The sequence below is a fragment of the Pelodiscus sinensis genome, chromosome 1 (genome assembly GCF_049634645.1).
Source record: "Pelodiscus sinensis isolate JC-2024 chromosome 1, ASM4963464v1, whole genome shotgun sequence".
NCBI lineage: Eukaryota > Metazoa > Chordata > Testudines > Trionychidae > Pelodiscus > Pelodiscus sinensis.
In genome coordinates, this window is record NC_134711.1 from 102,678,514 (window position 1) to 102,704,590 (window position 26,077).

The window sequence follows — 26,077 nt, forward strand, 5'->3', positions numbered from 1 at the left end:
CAACCCTACCCCATGCAAGGTGTATCTCCAACTTCTAATAAATGTGGGATTTCCTTGCTGCTGTTACCCAAGCACAGGGAGTGCCAATAGTAAATTCAGAGATGGAGGAAGCCTTCTTGCACTACCAGATTATTTTCATTATTATTGTTTTTTATTTTATTACAATATCATTAAGAGGCCCCACTTGATAGTGGGGTCTCATTGTGCTAGGTCAGTGGTGCCCAAAATTTTCCTCTTGCATCTCTCCCTTACCTGTAATGGAATGTGTCTGCACCATCGCCCCTTCCCCCCGGTTGGAAGCAGAGCTTGAGTTGGGACTGAAGCTGTGGCCGAGGGCTGGCAGGCTGGGGCAGAGCCACAGCCAGGAATGGGAGCCAGGAGTGGAACCAGACCATAGTTGTGGCTGGAGATTGGTGTGGGGCCAGGGCTGGAATAAAATGGAGCTAGAAGCAGAGTGGGACTGGGTGGTTCTCCCTCCCCATCTCCTGTGGGACTGACCTGGGCCCTGCTGTGTCCTCAGATGTTCCTCCATGCTCCTAATAGGGTGTGCCCCACAATTTGGGGGCCACTGTGCTATGTGCTTTACAAACACATCATAAGAGAGTCCCTGCCCCAAAGAATTTACAATCTAAATAGTCACGAGAGATAAAAGTTGTACTGCAACCAGAGTGTGATTACAGCTCAGGTAGGCTTACCAGCATTAGCTCCAATCTAGCCAGCACGGCTAAAAACAGCAGTGAAGCCACAGGGCATAGGCTAGCAACGTGAGTTCGTTCAAAGGTTCTCCAGAATTCATATAGAACCTGAAATGATGCCTGTGCGACTGCTCTTTTTGGTCATGCTTCATAAATTAAAGCTCACTTGGGTATGCCATCCCATCTTGCAGTCAACTCTGAGTGCACTGCTGAAATGCCCGAAGAGGGGGAGGAAGGAAATAGGTAGAGAGAGAGGAAGTGGCTTGTCTATGGTCACATAGGATGACAGTATCAAAGATGGGATTTATATGGAGATCCTAGACTTGTTTTTCTGTAGCCACTAAAAGGGATTTTGGCATACTGGCATGTCAGTGTGCCAGGGGTGTCTATGTCTGTTAGTGTGTGTTCTCTCCAACACCTTGTTTAGCTGCCTTCTGCCATTCCAAAAATATTCTGCTCTAGCATAATTCCACACATGCCTTCAGAATGGAGTGTGTACAATTCACTGCTTAGCTGGAATGCGCAATGGTTAAAAAAGAAGAAAAAGAGGCAAAAGCAAGTATGAGAGAAGAGTAGTAAGAGAAGAATGTGGACAAAGAGAGAGAAAGGGAAATATAATAATAAATAACATAGCCCTGTTTGGTTGGGGAGGGAGAAAGTAAGGAGGATTTTTTAGCCAAAATCACAGTATAACCAAGAATCTACCATTGCTAGAGAAAGGTGCTCAGATTCTGTGGTGATACATCATAAGACCATACTATAGGCAGATCGATAGCTCCTGTGAAAGTTCAAGAAGCCTGGATTTAATTTTGGTGAAATTGTGGGTGGGGTCAAAGAAGAAAATCAAGCTCATTAACGGAGAGTAGCTCAACTACACCTCAACTAAAATGAGTCGTGTCTTTCCATAACACCTAGCATCTGCCAGAGCTACACACACAAGCTTCTCATGACACAGGTAAGTTTTCAAGCTTGTCTACACTTGAAGCGTTGTAGGAGTAGAGCGGCTGTGCTGCAGCTGCATCCCTATAGCACTTCAGTGTAGACACTACTTATGCTGATGCAAACTCCCATCAGCCTAGTAATCTGCCTCCCAGAGAGACAGTAACTAAGTCAACAGAAGAATTCTTCCATTGGCCTAGTGCTGTCTACACTGGGGGTTAGGTTGGCTTAATTATGTTGCTTGGAGGAATGGATTTTTCACACCCCTGAGTAATGTAGCCAAGTTGACCTAATTGTCTAGAGTAGACCAAGTCTCAGTGACTTCTCCAGTATTACAGAAAGAGACAAAATGCAAGCTACAGTGGCAAGGAGGACGGATGTTCCATTCTGCAAAGGAGTTGGAGATTGTAAAATGTTCTGTATGGGAGTTCAAAGCAAACATTTTAAAATTCTCTGTGAAGAAAAAAATCCCTCAAGTGTCATTTCAGGTGGTCCAGAACGTTTTGTTTTGAGAAAATTGATATAGTCAGCTTTCAAATGTTGCATTATAAAGTCACGTAAAATGAAAACCCAAGCATTTCATTCAGAAAATGTTCAAAATGGGATCTTTTGACACTGTCAGACCTTCCCTTCCCTTTTTATATCAGTGAGATTGCCCTGATTTCACAGAGTGACTTGATTTTGGTGGAACCACATATTCCAGTGGAAGTTTCCCAGCCAGCTCTAGTCAGGGCTTGTGCTACAGCTCAGCAGTTCCTGGCACCCAATGCTTGACTATGCCTCTTTTTATAGCAGTTCTTCCAGCCCCAGCCTTTCATATATTACCTTATTATTGATCCCACTGCCTCTTTTTCAGACAGCTGGGGAATGCTGTTTTTATCATTCTAACCTTTCTTTATTCTTTCTCTCCCTTCTTCCCCTCTTTCGTCCTTCTCCAGGTACCTTCTGCATCATTTCACTGTGCACATGCGTGGCTGGAATCAACTTTGAGCTCTCCCGCTACCCTCGCTACCTGTACGGACTTCCAGATGACATCAGTCATGGCTACGGCTGGTCAATGTTCTGTGCATGGGGAGGCCTGGGCCTCACTCTTATATCGGGCTTCTTCTGCACCCTGGCCCCTTCTGTCCAACCTGTCCCCAGGACCAACTGCCCCAAATCCAGACCTGAGAATGGGACAGTGTGCTAAAATAACTAACTAGCAAACAAACGTGTGTGTGTGTATATATATAGCTATGTATACACATACGTACATACATATATATATAGCTATATTTATCTCAAACTGATGCCAGCGCCAAGGTAGAGCTGAGTTTCAACATGGCACATGCATCTCCACAGGACTTTGTGTTGCTTCATTCTTTCTCACAGAAATGGGAAAGCTTTTCTGTAACATGGCTCTTCCATACAACTCTTAACTTCAGTACCATAATTTACAGATCAAGTGAAAATACTGTTGCATCTATCGACTGTCACCTGGGGTGGGGGGTGGGGGGAAATCAGGTTGTATGGAGGATGTGAAACCTGAGCCTGTACAGGACATGGGGAACCAAAAAGTATCCACTGCAAGCCAAGAGGAGAATACAATGAACAAGCAAAGAAACAAATCAACCATGTGAGTCGCCTCTAGAATGTAACCTCCTCAAGGCCATTTTTAAACCCTTACCCCCTTTAAAAAACAAATAACATTGTTATTTTTCTTCCTGCCTAAAAATAGAGGACAAAATTGATAGAACATATGGTGGAGGGGAGAATATTCTCTCTGCCTGCCAAACTTAAAATAAAATAAAATAAAAATGGAACAACAAAGAAAAAAACCACAAGGACGTTTCAGTGGATGTTCTAACAATGCCGTTTTAATCTTCCAGCTGCCTTACATCCAGGCTTAACACGGAGGCTGAACTGCTAACAGAGACGCAGTGGGTGGCCTTTGAAAATGCTGTGATACGTGTGTGTATAACTCTATTTTCCTTTTTCTTTTTTAAAAGAAATTTAAAAACATTGAAATGTGATCGTCTACAATCCATCCATACTGTGTTTGTAACCCAAGAAAATGGCATCAAGACTGCATAAGTGTAAGGGAAGGCACAAGTTCCGAGACAGCCTATCTCCTTCGCTGGAGGTTTTTTTTTTTTTTAACCTAACAGAACAATGGAAAATTCAGGATGGCGGATATCAGGAAAGACCCATCAGGGGAAGGGTGGCGTGGGAGGCCTTGCAGTTGATTTTCCTGAGTATTTATTTGAGTTGGATTTGTTTTATTTTTCCATTTTGGAAATTAAAGACCACTGGGCAAAAGCCATGGCGGAGGAGAAAAGGGGAACAAGGAAGGAACAAGGGAGGAATAAGTGATGCCTTGCGTTGTGTCCATGTATGCCAAATAAGACCACCTCACATCTTGTCATTGGAAACTGCCCCATTTCACTGGACATCTCTTCTTTCCATTTGGAAGAACTATCTATACAGATGGAATAGAATGGGTCAGATGCAGAGAATGAAAATCCATTCCCCATGAGCTCAAGTCTTGTATGATATAGTTGTGAATCCACAATTAGAACTCTCTCTCTCTTTTTCTGTGTGTGCGTGTGTCTCTCTTTCCAGCTTCTGTCCTATCTAGCATCCCCTTTCTACTCTGCTCCTCTCATTGTACAGGTCATAGATCCCAGTGTAACTAATTTAGCATCTAAAACCCCAACTGGGGAGGAATAAGTCATGCAAGGAAGCTAAGTTTCACCAGAAATTCCAGTAGTTCCTGCTTTGGAAGATGTGGGTGGAAGGAATGCAGGGGAGAAGGCACCAATGGAGTAACTAAAATGAAAGTCAGAAGGGATGCTTTCACTGACTAGTTATGTGAAGAAGTATGGAGAATTACTCCCTTGACTGAAGCATTTCCTGACAAATTTGTAGGGAGGGGAGAAAGAGAAGGGGAAAAAACCATTTGTTAATTCAGGGCCAATATCTGCAATCATTTGTTACATGAATAGTTCACATCACATGTCCCAGTTGGTCGATAGATAAGAAACATCCATGTCATCTAAACAAAAGCAATTAGGGAGAAGAGGCAATCCATTTGAAACAGAATTTGCTCTGGAAAAAAAGGGATGTGTTGACTTCCAGGCCTACGGTGCTGAAAAGAGACAGTATTGTACCTGCTTTAAAAAAAGAATCCTTCTCGTTCAATATGATTATAGGGGCATTGCCAGTCATTTCCTGCATCCTCTCTCCTTTCCTTTCCAATAGGTCTTTTTGTTGGTTTTGTTTTATTAATCTGGCCAAAAGAAATTAAGGCTCTTAGGGGCATTTCAGAACAGGATTGATTTGTTTATCTTTTGTTCTCACTAAGCTGCTTGTGTTTTTGTTAGCTTGAGTTGGCTTTTATGTATTCCACAATCAGGCAAATCCAAGCTACCAAATGAGTGTGTTCACACTAAGTGCCACCTTCTGTACGTGAATTTTCATTCCTTTTGCTTGCAAATGGAGCTGTTGGAACATTAAAAAAAGTTGAGAGAGCTTTGTTTTCTAAATGGATCAATTTATTGTTTTTTTTTTTAATTTGGAGGCAATTTTTAGAAATTAAAGTGCTTTCAATAATCATGTGTTTTATAAATAAAACTGGTAGATTTTATAAATTCCTACCTGATAACTAAACAGGCTAGTTAACATTGGTAAAGGGGGCGGGGGCAATAAGAAAACACAGACAATTAAAAATAACTGAAAGCAAAAAATAAGAAATGGAAAACAAAAACAACTAATAAAAATTAAAAGGGTTTAGAGAATATGTTTGGAAAATGTTGACATTTTTGAGAAAGCCAAAATATTTTTGTGAAAATGTTTTTTTTTTTTTTTTTTTTTAATGCCCACAATTCATTGAAACAAATTTTGAATGATATCTCTCCTCCACCTCTAGGGTGGGTATGTTAGGAGAACCCATATATGCAAGTACTTATATTTGATGTGCCTTGGGTAGGATCAAAGTGCACAGAGAGGACCTGTTCCATCCCAACATCAGCTATCATGGCCTGGAAAGCACCACACAGCCAGCTCATTGTGGTGTGACCAGTGACAGCTCATGTGTTCTTTTGTTGATGGATTTTTAGAATAGGCAGCATAGGTTCTGGAACTAGGGATGCTGGGGGTGCTGCAAAACCCCTGACTTGAAGTGGTTATATGCAGGATTTACTGTTTTGGCCAATGTCTCTTAGCACCCCCGCTATTCAGATTGTTCTAGCACCCCTAATAAGCATAGTGGCGAAATTTAAAGAGGCAGAAATCAGATCTACTGTTCTGTGAGCTCCTGGGTCTTCTCTTTGCTTCTGCACTTGGGATAAGATTAGTCCTGTCTTTATGATGATGTACTTTGAAGCTGGCAGTTTACAAAATGTATGTGAGCTTGTGTACATGTGTGAAATGGGAGGAGTTACGTTCATTTTGTTTTAAAGAAGAGGAGAAGTATTAACTCTGAGATTTGGACCCACTCTCCGATTATCTACTCACTAGCCTGTGCCTTCCAAGATCTGCCCTAGGGAGGGGTAAATAAGTAGGCCCACCATCCATTATGTAAAAAACTATGTGGACAGCAATTGATGTGACAGGTGAAGATTTATCCTTAATTGCTTCATATTTAGAGTGTGGCAAATTCTGGCTTGCAGAACGAGCCATTAGTCCAGAGTGCAGTTCTTCTACCCTCTTCCCCAAAATCAGGACAGGAACCCTACAGAATATTCTTAGTTCTACTCTGTCCCAAGCACTGAGGGCAAGACATCTAAGTACTTATGTGTACATGATCAGGGATCAGAGCTTTTGCCATGTTTTCTGTTGGTTCACACTGGAATTCTGCATCTCAACATGCTCAATCTTTAAGCTAGAGGGCTGCGTCTAGACTGGCATGATTTTGCTTTTGCACAAAAGACATCTGTGTGTGTGGAATTGGGACAATGTGTGTGTGTGGAATTGGGACAATTTGGTACCTGCCTCTGGAGCCAGAGGTCATGGGCTTGAGCCCCCCCTGGGAACAGCCACCGCCAGCTTGGTGATGGATAAACCAGGCGCCCTTGGAACAAAGGAAGGATAATGGGGGCACAGAATATAGGGAGGTTGGGTGGCTCCCCAAGTAGCACAGTGGATAAGTTACCCACGTCCAGAGCCAGGGCTCAAGCCCCATCCCTCCCCTCCGGGAACAGCCAACCCACATTCCCAAGTGCTTAGATGCTAATAAGCTGCCAGTGTTGTACTAATCCCTTGTACTCTAATGGCTGAGATCAATATTCTGGCAATCAATCTTTCTGGGGTTCAATTTAGCAGGTCTAGTAAAGACCCACCAAATTGATCACTGAGGGCACCCATGTCAGCACTGGTACTCCTTGCCATCACAAGGAGTAAGGGAAGTAAACAGGAGCATTTCTCCGGTCAACTTCCTGCTGTGGGGTCACCCCAGGAAATCGGTGCAACAACTCCAGCTATCCAATTCATATAGCTGGAGTAGCTATCTTGCGTCACTTTTCTCCACCAGTATAGACCTGGCCTGAGAGACAATACTCCTCCCTATCCTACCTTTGTGCCCAGTCCTGTGCTATTAACAATGCACCCCACAGGTTCTGATTTGTCCACAAGTCCCCGCTGTCTTCCAATGTCATGAATACCAGTGATAATCCAGCCACACATGCTGTGTATGGTACAGAAGAAAACTGTTCAGTAGGGTTGGTAGGGAGAAGCAATATGAAAATCAGTGGCCCATCAAGAGGACAGTCTTGGTATTCACCGAGTCTCACTGAACTCCTTATAACCAGCGGATCCCGACACATGAGAGGTTTCCCTAGGAAATGCAGGCTGGAGCAGAAAGTCAGTTTGGGGTTTTTTTTTTAAATTCAGAAAGATGATTCTGTCCATGTCAACTCCAATCTGAAAAGTTTATGATTGCCTTTGGTGACAGTCACTGCTGGTGGAGGGGCAGCCCCACACCTGTGCAACACTTGAACCTCACATCAGTCCTCTACATAGGGCAGTGGTCTCCAATGCGGTGCCCGCGGGCGCCATGGCACCCGCCCAGTAACCAGGGCCAGCCCGAGCTATTTTTGCGCCCCAGGTGCACGGAGCATGTGCAGTGCCACCCCCGGGCACGCGGTGCATGAATGGCCCCGCCACCGGGCGCCCGGCAGCCCCAAAAAGTTGGGGACCATTGACATAGGGCATAATTTAGACTTCAGTGGTGCATAGGCCTGGGTCTCTTGCTGTCTTTTTCTGCACAGGGTGAGTTACACACCTCAAGAGCATTAGCAGCAACAATAGGTGATAGCAGATCACTGAAAAAGCTTCTAAAGGAAAGGCCTGGTGACAAATTATTTCTTTTAATGTGATTTTGCTACATTTTCACTTGGTCAGAATTCTCAACCAGTGATCACAACTCTTTAGTCTACAGATAAAGGGCAAAGCCTTCAAAGACACCTAAGTGAATTTGGAGCTTAAATCATATTTTCAAAAGTGATTTAGGCACTTAGGACCTGAGGGTATGTCTGTATGTACCAGCTTGTGGAGACATATCTGTACTAAGCGCAGATCAAGCGAGTGCACTTCTAAAAACAGAAGTGTAGCAACAGTGACATGAGTGGCAGAAGGGGCTAGTCTCCCCAAGTAAGTACCTAGGATCTCGGATGGGATCGTACTTGGGGCAGTTAGCACCTTCTGCTGTTCACGCCATGGCAGCTACGTTCTATTTTTAGTGCACTCGCTTGATTGGAACCAATCCCAATATGTCTCCTCAAGCTGAAATGCACACCAGCCAGCTCTAATTCTGATGTTCCCTGAGTCATGCTGAGACCACGATTCTCAAGTGGCTAAATCACTTTTGAAACTGGACCATAGACTCCTAAATCACTTAGGGACTTTTGGCATTTTACACAAAAGGTCAATTTTACCTATCAGGATAAGGCTGCATTTTTATCAAGGGTTTTTGGCACCAATGTAGATCACAAGGTAAAAGATCAAGTCATCAGAACCACAAGTAAAATGTGCAGCTGTAGACTCAGTTCAGTTTGGGTGTATTGAATTATTTATAGCTCTTGGGCACCAACAACAATTATAGACACCTCATTTAAACTGTTACTATTTTTACTCAGCGATTTCCATCACTTAAGTGTCTTTCTTTGTGTATTTGTTCTTTGATCGTCTACAAACTTTTTCCTCTTTGTTCTGATACAAAATAGCAAATCTGGGACTTCTGAAAATATTTTGCTGCAGCAACTTAAATTATTTTCAAACGTTTTGAGGTCTAAATGTGACATACGTTGTCGAATTCAAAGTTGATAGATAAGCCAAAGTGGGCTTTGCACTTTCAGCCCTTACTCAGGCAGAATTCCCATTTATTGAAATCAACGGGAGTCTTGCCTGCAAAAAGACTGCAGGTTGGACCATAATAAAGAGGGAGAAAGAAAGGGAGTGAGAGAGATGGTGGTCATATTTACATGTGAGCCCACTTTATATATTTAGTCCATAGTAGGGAATGATTCATCACTGTGTTGCTCCAGCTTCAACCAATGTGTTTATGTTGGTGTAAAGATGGAGGAACACAGTAGTGAATTAGATCCATAGAAAGATACACATATAAATGTATATATGTATATATTTAAAATTATGAACAATGTCCATATATTCATGATTGCCTGGAATACCCTTAGACTGATATACAGAATTTTAGGCCAAGGCCTATTTCTATGTTGCAATCCTTATATCTCTCAGTTTAAAACAAAACAAACCTATACTTGACACGATAAATCGCCTCCCCCCCCCATTGGATTGATTGCTGCCCATTGATCTGGTGGGTCATGCAGACATGCCCTTAGTCAGCCAACTATTTGGACAAGGATACAGCCACACTGAGCATATGCCCCAACACCATAGCTTCCTGACACCATATGGCAATAGAGTCAATCCAACAAAGAGGTCAGGCAATGACAGAGGAGAAGGATCAACAGTTTGATCCAGTATGACAACTCCTGTGTGCTTGCATGTGTCAATAATTTTATCTCAATAACCCAACATATCTGGTGGGGCTGGGAAAATTAAACAGTTCTGAAAACTCCTGGATCAGATTAACCTTAGCTGAAGTGGCTCTGAGTGGACATTCCTATCTGTACAGCTCTGTTCAATCGGTGACTTGGGGCCAGATCTACACTAAAGAGGAAGGGTGAATTAAGAGAGACAATTCCAGCAACATTAATTATGTAGTTGGAGTCAATGTACCTTAATCCAAGTTTCCCTGCTGTTCCCACAGTAGAAGGTCGACGGGAGCAAATGCTCCCCTTGGCTTCCCTTATTCCTCTCGGAGCAGAATTACCAGTGCCGACAGGGACACCCTCTGAGTTCAATTTAGCTAGTTTTTACTAAACTCACTAAATTGAACTCCAGAAGGTCAATCACAGCAGTGTCAATCTTCCCCATAGTGAAGACATGGCCTTGGTGATTTTTTACTTCCCCCCTTTACCCTCATCAATAAAGCAGTTGAAGATACTGTTACGATGGGGTTGGAGGAGCTTAGATGGGTTGACGTGACCTATTTTGTAGCAGATCAGTAATATTGTAGCATTCCTGTGGGAGAAACTCACGCTGGTGAGTGGTAGCTGAAAACTGTGATTTCCAAGGGATCAAATGTCAGACTTTACTGCAATTCTTTCCCTTGTCCTCCATCCTATCTTTTCCATCTCAATCTTTCTGCTAAACCCTGCCTACTCTTTTTTAGGGTCCGATGTGGATCTCTCTCTCTCTCTTCCTTCCTGTGTGTGAGAGTTTGAAAATGTTTCATGTAGAGAGAAGAGCTTTTTTCCAATGAGTCCCATTTTCATGCAGCGTGTGAGTGTTTTGCTATCCAAGAAGTTTGTAAAAATGTAAAAAAAATTAAATAAAGGATTAAAAAATTAACTTGCTGGGCGTGGGGGGGGGGGGGGGCTGGAGGACTTGAACATAAACTGAATTTAAAGATGCAGCATCAATTTTCTAAAGAAGTTTTTGAGACCCTCCCTGAAATCTCATCAGTATTCTCTCTCCCTCGCTGTTTACCAGGGATGGAGATCTCGGATATTAAAATCTCTGCAGTGGTTCTTCTAGCTGTAGAACTCTCTGGTTTCAACAAAGAGTTTGCATGTTTTTGAGACTTTTGCTGTCAAAGGAAACCCCATTTTGAAAAGGATGTAATGTCCATGTGACTGTGCGATTGTATTTTGTAAGGGGGGGGCGTTTAATGGTCCTTTCCTACAATTTATTTTCTTTTTCTGTTTATAGTAGCAGTTCCCATGCACCTGGTCATTTGCAGCATCCTTTACCACTGCACTGACTTTTGCCAGGTCATAGGCTTGCCCAGAGAGCCCATCTCCCATCTCCCCAAGCAGTAACCTCAGGATAGAGCCAGACTAAGATAGAGCCACACATCTGAAAGTGCTGATTCTGGGCTGCCTTTCTGCTTCCCCTTCATAAGACGATTCCTTCTCCTAATAGAAGCCATAATCACGACTCGGACCCTGGGGCAAGAATGAATGGGCAGCCTGCCATGAGACCACTACATCACTTTGGTAACAGCTGCAAATCAGGAGCTCGGGGAAGCACCTCCCACATGAAGGCAAAAGCATCACTCAGACTTCTAGCAGCCCTGGGAAGTGAAAAGCCCAACCTCACAAATCCCCACTGCACTCTTCACGGAGCCAGTAGGCCAGGCCTGCTTCCCCTGGGCCTGACTGCCCACTGCCTCACACCTTGACCATTCATTTCCCCCTTCTCATAGGGGGCACAGCAGCTGTGCAGCATTTCCATTCAGAGCTGGGAGCATTTTGCGCAAGGTACTGTGGGGACTGAGGCCCTCGGTGTTAATCTTATCCACCCCCAATATGTGCGTCACGCTGGACATTTCCCTGGAGGCATTCTTTTTTCCAAGCTAACAGGTGCCCTAGTGCCATGCTGCACCACTGACCAAAAGTTATTCAGAAGGTTCCCTTCCCTTTCCCACCTCCTCACGTTCTCTCTGCTATAAGGAGAGAACACCCTTTTGCTAGGAAGGAAGGCAGGACTCCAACAGCCTCCCCAAGCCCTGGGTATGATCCAATTGCCTTTACCCAGTGCTGCCATTAACAGCTTGGCATAACAAACCAGTCAAATGCCTGTGACCTGATACATGTCAGCACTTTTCCTGTGACATGGCCAAGTAAAACGATAGAAGAGGCTGGTATAAGACATTAGACATGTAGACACTGTGAGTCAGCCAGATGTTTAAAGAGGCATGACTCCGCTTCATATAAATGCAGTGCGCACATGTTTAAAATATAGGTGACAATGAACGTAGACACTATAAACACTGCAAAGCTGGATGTAAAAGATCTAAAATGGCACATTATTCCAACATATCAAAAGTAATGTGTTGCTATGTAGCATTTATCTAGCACTTTTCCTCTTCACAGTGCTTCACAAACATGAATTAATGCACACCATACCTGCGTGAGGTGGGTAAGTATTGTTATACACACTTTACAGATGGGGAATTGAGGCAGAGACTATAATGATCTAATTTTCAGGGGTTCTGCACCCTCACAATTCCTATTAACTGCAGTTGGCATTTTATGTGGTTGGCATTTCTGAAAATCCAGACTGTAAAAACAATTTATCCAGATCTCAACAGGGAGTCTGTGTGAACTCTGGGATTGGAGCTCACGATGTCCCGGCTCCCAGTTCTGTGCTATCCTTACCAGCATACATTATGAAAACCCTAATCCAGCAAAGCGCGTCTGCACCTGCCTAATTTTAAGCATATGATTCCTGTTGATGGGACTATGCGTGTGCTGAAATTCTTTGCTAGATCAGAATCTAAGTTAAAATCCACTAAAGCAGAGCATATTTTGCATATAGAGAAGGTATGTTCATTTCTGATTGTGTTTCAAGCATTGTCACGTACATTTGAACTATATGTGCAGAGAACTTGGTATGAAGCAACTCAGCCAGGCGGGCCTTCCTTTAGTGAATTAAATACAACCATTCACTCTGCCAGTCGCCATCCAGTTTGGTTTTATTTGCATAATGAAATCCCATGGGTTAGAAGTAAATAAGGATGGCGTGTCCTGCATGGTTCTTATCTCTGTGCTGTCGCCAGAGACAAAAGTGGGTCCTGTGGCTCATTGGTGCTAAAAATAAACCGAATAAATAACTATGATGTTAGGTTGTTCTGATATGATGTGAATAAATGTGTTGTTTCATTTTACAATTAATGCTACATCTTACCAAATCTATTGTACTGTCCGTTCCTTCTCGTAAATAATTACAGAAAAAGTGAGCAGAGCTAGTTTAAAAAAAATCTATTGTTCTATTCCAAAGCCCTGGTTCTGCAAACATTCGTGCATGAGTATCAGTGTTTGCAGGATCAGGGCCGGAGTTGTTCATTTTAAGGGCGGGATTGGGGAAATGAAAAGGAAAATTGCCAAGTTCCTGTAACTTTGGAATGACAAAGGACACAGAGAATGTTGCAGGGCTTTGCCGAAGAACTGGCTGCATCTTGCAATTTTCTTTTTTCAATTGGCAGAAAATACTGTATTTCCATCAATTAAAATCTTGTCTGGTTATTAATTAAACAACTTGTTCATGAACAATTAAAATGAAATAAGTAAACTGTCAATTGTGGAATGTAAACTGATTAAACAATGAAATAAAAAAATCATGTTGTGTGTTTTAAGTGGATGTGTCTGCTTATGTCAGGATGGAGAAGGTGGGTTTCATTTACTTCCTTCCCTAACAAATGAGAGAGAGGCTAAAGAGGGTGGGGCTTGAAGGAGGGTGTTGTTAGTGGCAATGAGCAAGAGAAACACTGCCAGCTATTTTTGAATAATAGCTGTTAGTTGTATGGACATATGTTGCTCAAATAATCATCCAAAAATGAATAATTTCTGAATCTGCTTATTTAAGGAAAGGTTCTTGTGCTCTCCATAGGTAGAAGAGCCCTTGGAGCTATAAACGCATTTTAATCACAGCATTCTCCATTGGATATGTTTAGTCTACAAAAGGCTCTGTTGAAGTTTAAAGAGATACTGTCAAAGAATTAAACCTCAAATGAAAAAGTTATGAATCCCAAGATGAAAATTAAATATGTTGATGATTTCGTTAAAATGTAAAGGGAATTCAGAATCATAGCAGAACATAAATGTTCCCCTGTAGTGTAGTGAAAGTGAACCTAAACTCTCCCCAAGGGTTTTCAAACTTTTTTTCTCATGACCCGGTTGAAGAAAATTGTTGATGCCCACAACCCAACATAATTTGACTAGAGTTTGGGCTCCAGGATGGGGCTAAGGATGAGAGCTTTGGGATACAGGAGGGGGCTCTGGCTTTGGGGGAGGGGTCAGGGCCAATGTTGACTTTAAGCTGTGCGGCAGCACAGTCCCGCAGCTTCTTAATCCGCCCTGCCCAGTTAGGGGCTCAGGGCTCCACACATGAAGCTGCTTGGCTGGGGTAGGGAAGACAAAGCAGCAAGTCTCTGCCAGCCGGTAGGGAGGGGACGTATCTCTCCCATTTTCATATCTCAGATCATTTTCGTATGAGCTGCCAACACTGGAGGCCTACACTCTCCAAAGTTTCCACTAATTTGAGTGCGTAGTTTAATACAAACCTTTGGTGTCTCAAGTCAGGCATTTGACCATTGAATCAGTGGATTCCTTAAGCTTTAAAACCTATCCTTAGGGAACAGACAAAAAACACAGAGTGACACTGACCCAACAAGTTTCAATTCAGTAAAAATTAAAAAGTAAAGATGAAAAGTAGCAAAGATATTAAAAGTCATTCAGTTTTTACCAGTAGGTTTTTTTAATAACCTGGTACTGAAAGCATAAATAAGGAATTTTTAAAAATACCGAAGTATGAATGGCCCTTTTATGTATCAAAACTTTCAATCCTTAGCCACATTCCGCTGTTGATCCACTGAAAAGAAGTCAGATAAATAGGAGGATGGACTTAGCACTGTCAGTAGCACAGCAGGTATGTTCTAACTTTCACCTTCTACCTAAACATTATTCAAAAGTTTGCTAGCACTCAAGTAATGTACAAAGGGTGTAACAACAGAAATCAACATACTGTGGGTCTTGTAAGAGAGTCCTGGTTGGGGCAGAGGTGGTATTGTCTAAAATATCAACATTAAAGAGCATAAGAGAGCATTCAGTGGTCAAATGCATAATCTCAATGAGTATAAATTCTAGCATCTTTTCTTTCTTGCTAGCAGCTGACAAAGTGTGAAGCCAGTTAAGGAGCCCAGTTGAGATGTTAAACACAAAAGTAAGACCTTTAAGCAAGCGGTTCCAGCTCCTCAAAGGTATGTTGGTATCTAATTTCCACTGACAGTTTACATACTTACAGGATCAAGTGGGAATTTTGTGCATGTCATTAGTGCTGAATCTGGTACTTAGGGATCTAACACAGGGATTTAGCACCTAACTCCTTTTGTACATTCAAATCCTAACTACCTTTGAGGATTTGGGTCTTAAAGGTGTCTCTATTCCTGACCACGCACAATGAATACAACTTGTGGGGCTGCATTTTTATAACCACCGGCAAATCAGATACTTAGGGCTTGTCTACGCTGGCAAGTTACTTACACTGTAACTTTTTTTGCTGAGGGGTGTGAAAAAGCACACCTACACACATCCCAAGTGCAGCAAGTTACAGCACTGTAAAGCACCAGTGTGGCCAGTGCTACAGTGCTGGGAGATGTGCTCCCAGTGCGGTTAGCTACTCCCCTCATGGAGGTGATTAACCCACAGTGCTGGGAGAACTTTCTCCCAGCACTGGTGCCATGACCACAATGCTGTGTTAAAGCACAACGACAGCAGCACTTTAAACTGTAACTTGTAGAGCAGGGGAGGGCAATAATTTTTGATGGGGGATAAGCCACTCCAAGAATTTGGTCAGTGGTCAAGGGCCGCACTCTTCCATGAAATTAAAGGAGAGGCAAGGTCTGGGATAGAAGCTGGGTGCATAAGGAAGCTTGGGATAAGAGACTGGGGGTGCAGGATAGGGTGTAGGGTCTGGGAGGGAGTTTGGGTGAAGGGAGGTTTGTTACCTAGGGAAGGAGACTGAGATACAGAGGTTTGGGATGTAATCTGGGGCAGGAGATTGGGGTGCAGGGTCTGCGTGAGGGGTATGGGTGCAGGAGGAGAGTCAGAGGGTTTGGATTATGTAGGGTGGGGGGCTGGGATGCCAGAAGCAGGCTCTGCCAGGGAGATGCTTACTTGGGCAACTCCTGGCCAGCAGCCCAGCAGGTTCCTCAGCCAAGCTCCCTGCCTTCCATGCCCCTGCACGCTGCTCAGAGCAGCCGGCTATGGGAGCTGCGAGATTGTGCTGGAGGCGGAGCAGCACATGAAGCCTCTCCCCTTCTCTTCACAGATGCACATGGCCCCACAGTCAGCTTCTCTGAGTGGCCTGCTGGCCCACGCTGGATCTGACAGCTTGGTGGGCCAGATCCAGCCCATGGGCTGCATTTGGCCACCCCTGGAGTACACAAAGCTTTGGATATTTAAATGGCCTAAATAAAGAGGGAAGGATGGGGAGTGATCATGGATGTCAGATGCTGGCAAAAAGATCAAAGTGAATGTGGGAGGAGAAGTCTCTAAAGTGCCATGTTGGGCAAAGAAATGATTAAAACCTGGTCCCTGAGCAGAGGATTAACTGGGTTTTTTTTCTTGCTGCAAGGACTGAAGAGAGAGCCTGCCATGGGGGGTGAGGGCAGATTCAGCTGTTGATAGTTTATATCAGGAAGGAAGAAGATGAATATAAGAAAGGGGAGGAGGGAGCCAGTGTTTTCAATTAATGGCCTCAGACCTCTAGCTGCAGACTTTTAAAGGGAACATATTAGCTCTGCCTCTGAAAACTTCACTCACAAACCTGCAGGTGTGAGGACGTTATCTACTTTGTCCTGAATTTTGACCACATTGGCTGAACTGTTTTTGCTGACAGCAGATGGTCAGAAAGCATGAAGCAGACTGTTCCCACCGCAGGTTGGCAGCAGGCTGGCTGTATCCTTCTATGTGGATTTCAAAGACATTAATAACTTGAAGTGGCTGTTCTCCCTCTGATAGGGCAATGGCACCAGATGTAAATGCCACTGTTCTGTACATAGACCTAATCTGAAGCAGTCCCTGTCAAAAGGAGCTTGCACTCGAAATAGACAAGACAAAGGAGGAGAGAAAGGAAGGTTTCTTAGTCCTGATCCATAGCTGGGGAAATGGGACACGGAGAGATCGCCCATTGCCCAGGAAGCATGCAGCAGATCAAGGTCCAGATCCTAGATTAAGCTGTTTTAGCAGATCAAGGGCTGAGCTGACCATGGAGACTGAATTATTCAATAGGTGACACTGTATGAGAGAGCCACACTGCTACCACTTGTGCAGTTTCAGTTCTAGGGATGCAGCCCAAACTTCAAGCTGTAGGTCTGTCAAGCTGTTGTTTGAAACTAGCACTAACGCATTTACTTTAAAACTTATCTGCCACCTTACCTACCAATGGGCTGCACATTCTGGGGAGAGGACGGCATTTCCCCATTTCCTGTTGGATGCTGTGGGGTAGTCAGTGATGTAGTAGTTCAAGTGAACATTTCAAAGGGGACTCCAGAACCACAGAACTTGAGTTCCTCAAAGCAGCTAAACTGCTTGTCTGCCTCTGAATGGTATTAACACAAGCTCTGATCATTCACACAAAATGCAGCCCCTCCAAGCTGCATAGCAACGCCATCGCAGATGCTTCCTTCCCAAGCTGGAGGGAGGAGCCTGGTGTCTCCTTCACTTGCTGAAATACAACTGCTTCCTTTCAGAAAGTGTGATAATCTTACAGTGGCCTTTCTTGTCAGAAGCACACGATAACAGAAACTGAGTGAGGCTGAAGGGAGCGAAAATGCTGATAATGAAATGCTTCCATAGCCAGACAATTGTTATTCCACTGCATTACTGGACTCCTCCCCAGGGACAGTCTAGAGAGAGTCATGGCTGAGCTGTTCCTATGGAGGCCAAGGCTAAGCCACCTAAACAGCTATCTAAAATGTTCTTGCCTGCCCCATCCTGAAAAAAAAATCTTTCTTGGTTTGCTTAGAAAGGAAGTTGAATAAACGTGACGATGCTACTGGGCTATTGCCCAGGCCAAACAGAGCTGAGGGACTAACTCCTGCTCCCTATAAACCAGTGGGTTTCATACTTTTTTTCTCATGACCCCTTTGAAGAAAATTGTTGATACCTGTGACCCAATGTAATTTGACTAGTGTGTAGGCTCCGGGGTGGGGCTGAGGATGAGAGCTTTGAGGTGTAGCGAGGGGTCTGGCTTTGGGAGGGATCAAGACTGGGACGGGAGGGCCTTACCTTGAGTGGCTCCCAGTCTGCAGTGAAGTGGGGGTGCTAAGGCAGGCTTCCTGCTTCTCCTGGCACCACAGACCATGCTGCGTTCCCAGCCAATGGGAGTGCGGAGCTAGTGCTCAGGACAGGAGCAGTGCACAGAGCTCTGTGAGCTCTCCCTGTCCCCCTAACCAAGGAGCTAGGCCTGCTGCTGGCAGCTTTTAGGGCACAGCACAGTCTGTGATGCCAGGACAGGCAGGTAGCCTGCCATAGCACCCCCACTGATCACTTGAACTCCCAGCAGCAACGAGACCCAGTGCCTGACATTCCACCACCCAGTACTGGGTCGCAACCCATAATTTGAAAACCTCTGCTGTAAACCCCGAACAACACCACGAGCACTCACGGCGTTACACTGGTGTAATGGAGCAATAGTGTGGCCTAGTGTCTTTCAAAGCTAGTCAAGACTGAATCCTACATCTTCCTTTCAGGAGAAGAGACTAGCACAGGATGTGAAACAGGCTGAAGAGCTCTGATTTGGTAAGTGGAAAGGTTTACGGCAGGAGTGCGGAATCTATGACCTGTAGGCTGGATCTGGCCTGCACCTTAACTTGATCCAGCCTGAGACAAATCTCTGTGCTGCAGAGGGAAGCCCTGAGCCTCAGCACTCTGCCCCACCTCCCACGGGGCTGGAGCACCGAATTGTGAGTACGTGAGAATGGAAGGTTGGGATTTTTTTGCTTGTGTGTGGCCCCTGACTGATTTCTGATTTTTCTGAGAGTCAGTGGCCCATGACCAAAAAATGGTTCCCTGGGTTCAGAAATAAAGACACTGGCTGCTGGTTATTTCTGGCAGCAGGCAGTGCTCCTCTCCTACACCCAATGCACCCCCCGTGGTGATGGAAAACCAAGGTGCTGCCCCGGCAATAAGCAATGAGGAATCACCCCCAAAGGTGGAGGAGATGAAACCCTATACCCACCCATTCTGGGAGGATCACAGCCACCATTCCCAGAAGGAAACAGAAGGTAATGGTGGCTGGTGACTCTTCTGAAAGGGATGGAGGCATCTATCTGTTAGCCTGGCATGGCAATTCCATGATGGCATTCCAGGAGGTGTGCTGCCTTCCGGGGGTCTGTATGTGAGATGTTACAAAGGGATGGTCAACGATCATTTTGCCCTTTGAGTACTACCCCATGCTACTTATCCTTGCGGGCACTAATGCTGCTGCAAGGTGTGACCCTTGGCAGATCAGAAGTGACAACAGAGGCAGCAGTGCAGGGTGGCAGGGGGCTCTCTGGGAGTGGAGCTGGGAGCTCACTGGCCATTGGCCCCACCCCTGGTGACTATCAAATAGTCATGTAACCACTAAGATTTCATGTGGCTACATGACTATTCCATTACACAATATCTAACATTCCTAATTTCAATTACCAGATATCAGTTAGGAAAACAACACAACAGGGCACAGATTATCCAACAAGTTCTTGGAACATGTTGGAGACATTTTTTTTTTAATTTCAGTAAATGGAGAAAGCTACTAGGGGAGAGGCTGTTCTGGATCGGATTTTAACAAATACAGAGGAACTGGTTGAGAATTTGAAAGTGGAAGGCAGCTTGGGTGAAAGTGGTCCTGAAATGGTAATGTTGATGATTCTGAAGACTGGTGGGAGGGAAAACAGCACAATACAGGGAATGAATTTTAAGAAGGCAGGTTTTAACAAAATCATGGAGTTGATATATAACCTGAGTTGACTCAAGCTCAACTGAAAATGTGGGTTTTGCTCACGAAAGTTCATGATACTATATATATTTTTATTACTCTATAAGGTGCCACAGGACTATTCATTATTTTTAAAGTGAAAATAATGTAGGCTCAGAGGCTAAAACAGGGAAAGAACACGTTAAAAATTGCTTAGACAAATTAAGATGTCTTCAATGCCTGATGAAATGCAGCCTAAAATACTCAAGGAGCTAACTGAGGAAATATCTGAATCATTAGCGATTATTTCTGAAAAGTCATAGAAAACAGGAGAGAGAAAAAGGGAAATAATTATTACTTGGAGTACTACAGGCCAGTCATCTTAACTTCTGTACCTGGAAAGATAATAGAGCAAATAATCAAGCAATCAGTTTGCAAACATCTAGAAGATAATAAGGTGATAAATAAGACTCAGCATGAATTTGTCAAGAACAAATTGTCACACCAATTTATAGGTTTCTTTGACAGGGTAACAAGTCTTGTGGATGGGAGGGAAGTGGTAGATGTGATATATCTTTACTTTAAGAAAGCTTTTGATACTGTCATGCATGACTTTCTCATAAGCAAACTAGAGAAATGCAACCTAGCTAGAGCTATTTTATGGTGGGTGCAAAACTGGTTGGAAAACCATTCCCAGAGAGTAGTTATCAATAGTTCACAGTCATACTGGAAAGGCATAACAAGTGGAGTTCCACAGGTATCAATTCTGTGTCTGGTTCTGTTCATTATATTCATCAGTGATTTAGATAATGGCATAGAGAGTACACTTATAAAGTTTGTGGATGATACCAAGCTGGGAGGGGTTGCAAGGGCTTTGGAGGATAAGCTCAAATTCAAAATGATCTGGACAAACTGGAGACACGATCTATAGCAAATAGGATGAAATTCAATAAGGACAAATGCAAAATACTCCGCTTAGGAAAGAACAATCATATAAAATGGGAAATTATTAGAAGTACTGCTGAAAGGACCCCGGTGTCATAGTGGAGCACAAGCTAAATATTGGTAAAGTGTGTAACACAGGTGCAAAAAAAAAAAAAGGATAATTCTTCTGCTCTACTCCATGCTGATTACACCTCTGCTGAAGTATTGTGTCCAGTTCTGAGCACCCAGTCCTCAGCACCAACCAGATGCTGCCAAGCAGGGCTTCGGCAGCAATTTAAAGGCCCCAGGGCTCCAGGCAAGTCTCCTCACTTCTCTGCAGAACATTTCTCTACCCTTTCAAATATACAGGGAATCCAAACTGGGACTTTCCCAAGCCTGATCCAAGGGTCTTTCTTCCTGACCCTGTGGCTAAGTACAGCAAGTTCTTCCTTTCCTGCCTCCAGGTCCCTTTCTCAGCATTTCACTGGGTCCTTTTATAGCCCTGCTTTAATGACATCCTCCTCCACAAGCCTTCTCCCTATTTTGACCTCTTACTAGCTGCCTTAACGTTCTATTATGTTTGTAATATAATGTAACCCACGCAGCTGGGGGATGTGGTGTACTGTTCCATGTAGTGGCTGAGACCATTTACAGAGAATAATGAGTCGGTGTTATAGCATTAGCTAACGGGCAGCTGGCTTTTAGCTCCTGTGATAGAGGGTCATTCACTAAGCTCCAGAGGTCCCTAGTTTGATTCCCCCCCCCCCCAGATGACAGGGGTCTGCCAGCATTACAATAACAAAAACCCATACTGGCACCCTTCTGTCACAAAACTGGGCTAGGGTAAACTATCCCTCTAGAAGCTACAAGGAGAGTGCACACAATTGAGTCTAACTATTTGCCACCCTTGCAGATATTGTGAAGCATCTTTCCAATGGGCTGGGGTTCAACCCACTAGCCAAGACCTCTGGAGTTATGTTCCCACTCAGGGTCCCAGGCAAAACCACCAAATAGCCCTCAGGCATTAAATATAGGAAAGAAAAAGAAATACTTATCGGGAGCTCCCTCCAGGATATAGACCGACTGATGTTGGAAATGCCTGGGAGTATCATTGAGGAACTACTGAGGTTCCAGTATACGTAGCAGTCCTGTTTCCCCTTCAGCTCAGGGGTCCTGCCCCCTCCCTTCTTTTACAAGGAGAGACGGCACTGCAAGCTGTCAGTCAAAGCTGGGGAGGCTCAATAGTTCCTTTGCCAAAATTGTCCTGGTCTGAGAGGAGTTTCCTCCCTTTTAACTCCTGCTCCAATCCTGTCTTAATTTGCAGGTGCCTAGGGATGGTGCTGTTCCTGCCCAAAGCACCTCCTTAACTCTGTCTGTGTTGGTGCGGTGTTTATATATCCTCTCATCCCACCTTCAAAACATTCCAATTAAAAGCAGGACTCGATGGAAATCAAGGACATTAATTCAGATTAATGTAAAGTAGAAAAGAACAGGATAAAAGAAAGGAGTAGTGACAAATAAGCTCTCTTCATTCAGAACTATATGCAAAACTCATCTCTCTGCCTTAGCTTTCAATAAGAGCATTACACATACACATGCCTATTTTAATAACACTCTAGAGAGAGATTTTTCTTTGGGCCAAACTGTAGTGAAGAGTTTACAACTTAATCTTTGATAAATGGAAACACCTTCCAGGAGAAAATAAATAAATAAAATGCAATACAATATCAACTTGCTAAAAATAGATGTTAGAGGACAACATTTTTAATACACCAAACCAATAAAGGATCATAAATGTTACATCACACACGACACCTCGAGAAAACTGCTCCAGTGTACTTTCAAACAGTTTCCATTTGGAAGAAAAATGAGTGTCTGCCAACATTTCTTTTACCAGAGAAAGAATATTATGTTAGAACATTCAGTATGGATTAACAGAAGACCTGTGAATTAAATCTTAATGGGGTACATTTCCAGTTTTGCATTCCTGCTTTTGCATGCACAACTGGCTGCTCAATTTATGTGTGTAATTGGCAGTTTGCTGGTGCAAAATAGGTGATTCCACTTGAAGACATGCAGTCATTTGAACGCACAAAAGCAGGCATGCAAAAACAGTCTGAACATTTGGCCCACTGATGTCAGTAAGAGTGTCCAATTACTTCAATGGGGGTTTGATTAGATATTAAATTAAGGTCTGCCCCAGTGTCATTTAGAGCAGCCAAGGTACCTAAGGGCCTTTGGATCATTATAGTAGCACTTGTCTCCATCACTTCCCTTACCTGCCGCTAGCTTGCTCCCTCACAGAGAAATGGGGTAGCACATAGTGCTGCAAGAGCCTCCACCAATTTTACACCAGCTGAGCGTTTCCTTTCGCAAGGGGAATTCTCTGCCAATATTTTATGAGCATAACCAGGCCAGTTCACACGGCCTGACTGGTGCAAATTGCCCAGATCTTACAAGAATCCTGAGGCAGGAATATGATTTCCTTGAAGGATGTAAACCTTTCTCAGCAAATAACAAAAAAATTCTGAGAACAAGCTGCTCTACAATTATCCATCATTAATGATGAGCTTTGAATTTCATTTGTGTGCAATTATTGTGTGTATATATACTTTATTGTGCTCTGCTCACTTACTGAGTGCTACACTTATACTGATAAAAGGAAACAGATTTTTCAAAAAGATGATTAGCTAGTTAGATGACATATTGAGGATGCTTTCTGTTTAAGAGGCAAGAGCTATGTTCTGGAGTAAATACACTCTGAGGATGACAATTGGAATGGTAGTTAGTCCAGGATGCAGTTATTACCAAGGTAAGAGGAAACACCCTCACATTAGTATTATGTTGAAATACCAAACCCCTTAGCCCATTTGTCTTGTCATGCATGAGCAAAGAGGGCACAAAGAAATTACATCTGGCTGCAAAGTGCTGAGAAATGCAAGATAGCGAGGCAGCTGGCGTCTCTAGTGCTTTAGACTAGTCCAGTAGACTCCATTAGAATTCTTCAAATGGTCTCAGTTGGTATCTGCTGGAACACCTGTGTGCCCCGGAACCAGCTGACCAAGTAAACTTATTTGTCCCTTTTGGTAACCGGATTTGGTTCTTTAAAGGATTTGAAACCACAGACAGAGGAATACTTCTTTTTAGGGTCAAACAAAGATTTTTATTTTTCTATTTACTTTATAATTAATTTTTCATTTAAATCAATTCACTATCTTTGATTCTTTTAAGACAGTGTAATATACAAATAAAAAGTAGAAAAACAGTACAGTTAAAAAAACAAAAAATAATAACTTCTCCTACAGATATACCCTCCTGATTTACCTTTAAACAATTTATGGAGTTAACAAATATATAATACTCACGTTAAGAAAGATAGAAGCATTGCTTAGATTCAGGAGATATTCTTTTCTTTATGTTTTTCCTTCTTTTGGATTTTTCGTTGCAACTTACGACCGGTGTTGTTCCCCTTTCGGAGCTTATTTGTTCCCCTTTCGGAGCTTATGTGCGGCAGCGAGATTCAGTGCCGGGGAGGGAGCTCTGGTTGATCAGACCTAGCTTTTTGGATTCGCAACCCGTCCGCTCTTGGTCTGTTCCATTCAACCTTATATACCCTGTTTCGGTATTTTGGTATTCCTCCACTCGCCTGACAATTGCTGACGTTAGATTTTTGTTGTCTCATTCTGCCCTTACAAAAACTTTCGTCTGTTCCATTTGGGGGTAATCAGCACTTTGTTGCATATTGCTGTCTGAGGGTATGTCTACACTACCACCCTAGTTCGAACTAGGGTGGTAATGTAGTCAACCGGAGTTGCAAATGAAGCCCGGGATTTGAATTTCCCGGGCTTCATTTGCATGTTGCCGGGCGCCGCCATTTTTAAATGTCCGCTAGTTCGGACTCCGTGCCCCGCGGCTACACGCGGCACGAACTAGGTAGTTCGGATTAGGCTTCCTATTCCGAACTACCGTTACTCCTCATTACTCATTACTCCATGAGGAGTAACGGTAGTTCAGAATAGGAAGCCTAGTCTGAACTACCTAGTTAGTGCCGCGTGTAGCCGCGGGGCACGGAGTCCGAACTAGCGGACATTTAAAAATGGCGGCGCCCGGCAACATGCAAATGAAGCCCGGGAAATTCAAATCCCGGGCTTCATTTGCAACTCCGGTTGACTACATTACCACCCTAGTTCGAACTAGGGTGGTAGTGTAGACATACCCTGAGTTAGTTACTTCTCTAAAAGCGGGGTTATTGTTGGTCATCTAATCAAATTTTGTTTTTATTTTACATCTCCTGTATCTCACAATGCTGCCTTTCCTTTACACTTACAATTAAACTGGTGCTCATTTGACATATTCTGGGTAGGCCTCAATACCTTCCTTTCACAGTCCCAAATCTAGTTATTAACAAGAACCAAAAGGCAGGAACTGGCCGATTTGTGTTGTAATTTCCAGTCAGTCTAGTACTGGCAGTGTTCCAGGACCCACAAGGGATGCACCTAGGTGTGGCATGAGGCTCACACAACTTGCACACTGACAGACAGTGGCAGGACAGCACTGTGCAGAGTATTGCTGTACAGCTAAGTAGCACAGGACTAGCAGTGGAGGGGATGGGGAGTGTCTCTACTACTGAGATGATGGAATTACTATGGTGAGGGTGCTAGTGCCTGTGTGACTGAGCTGAGAGCTCCTGCAGGGGCCAGGAACAAGAACACAGTGCAATGAGGGGGGCAGTCCCAGGAGAGAGCTATGGACTGGGGACAGCAGAGCAAAGGGATAGTCAATCCTCAAGTAAGGCAGGAGCTGGGAGCAAGCACAGCAGGGCGGTGAGGGTTATGGACAGGATACCCCCTGGTGAAGAGACATTATCTACTTTTTTCTATCACAGCCAGGTCCTTGGGAGCCAGTTCTCTCTTTCTCCAGCTGAGTTGCAGCACCTCCAGGCAGCAGAGGCTGTTTTCCCTGCCCTCGTAGCATGGAGACTGATAGCAGTAACTAGACTCATAGGACACTCCCGGGTCTGATTTTGAACCAGACTTTCTGGTAAAAATAAATCAGACACCTGGCAACCATTATGGCCCCAGTGCAACAGTGCCATAGTAAATCCGGCACTGCGACAACATGAATAACAAAAACTGTACTCCATCACATTCAGTGAAACGAAATGTGCAAGACTGTGTGACAGTGTCATCTGGTGTCTCCTATAACAAAATGTTTAAAGGTGAAGAGGTAGAGGAGAAAGAACATTTGGCAAAGATTATGGATAAAGATATTGGAACTGTTGCTAAACATTTACTTAGGATGAACAATTAGGGTTAGAAGACTATGAACTTTCTGCTGCATTTGTAACTGACATGAAGTTTAAACATGTTAATTTAGGGAACTATGTCATTCTTTAATGAAAGACAGGCTTATATCTGGAATATAGATCTGCCACAGGATGTGCAAATTCCTGCAGGAAGCTGATTTAAGCTTAACCATAGTTATAGGCATGTATG

The 26,077-nt window shown here is 43.7% G+C and overlaps 1 protein-coding gene across 1 annotated transcript in view; it reads left to right on the forward strand.

Moving 5' to 3' along the window:
- Nucleotides 1–13,395, forward strand: part of TMEM178B (transmembrane protein 178B) — a 350,667-nt gene extending 337,272 nt beyond the window's left edge. Inside the window, exon 4 of the mRNA XM_006133377.4 lies at nucleotides 2,573–13,395. Coding sequence (XP_006133439.1) covers nucleotides 2,573–2,823 — 251 coding nt within the window. The 3' untranslated portion in view covers nucleotides 2,824–13,395. The remainder of the gene's footprint in view (nucleotides 1–2,572) is intronic.
- Nucleotides 13,396–26,077: the final 12,682 nt, after the last annotated feature.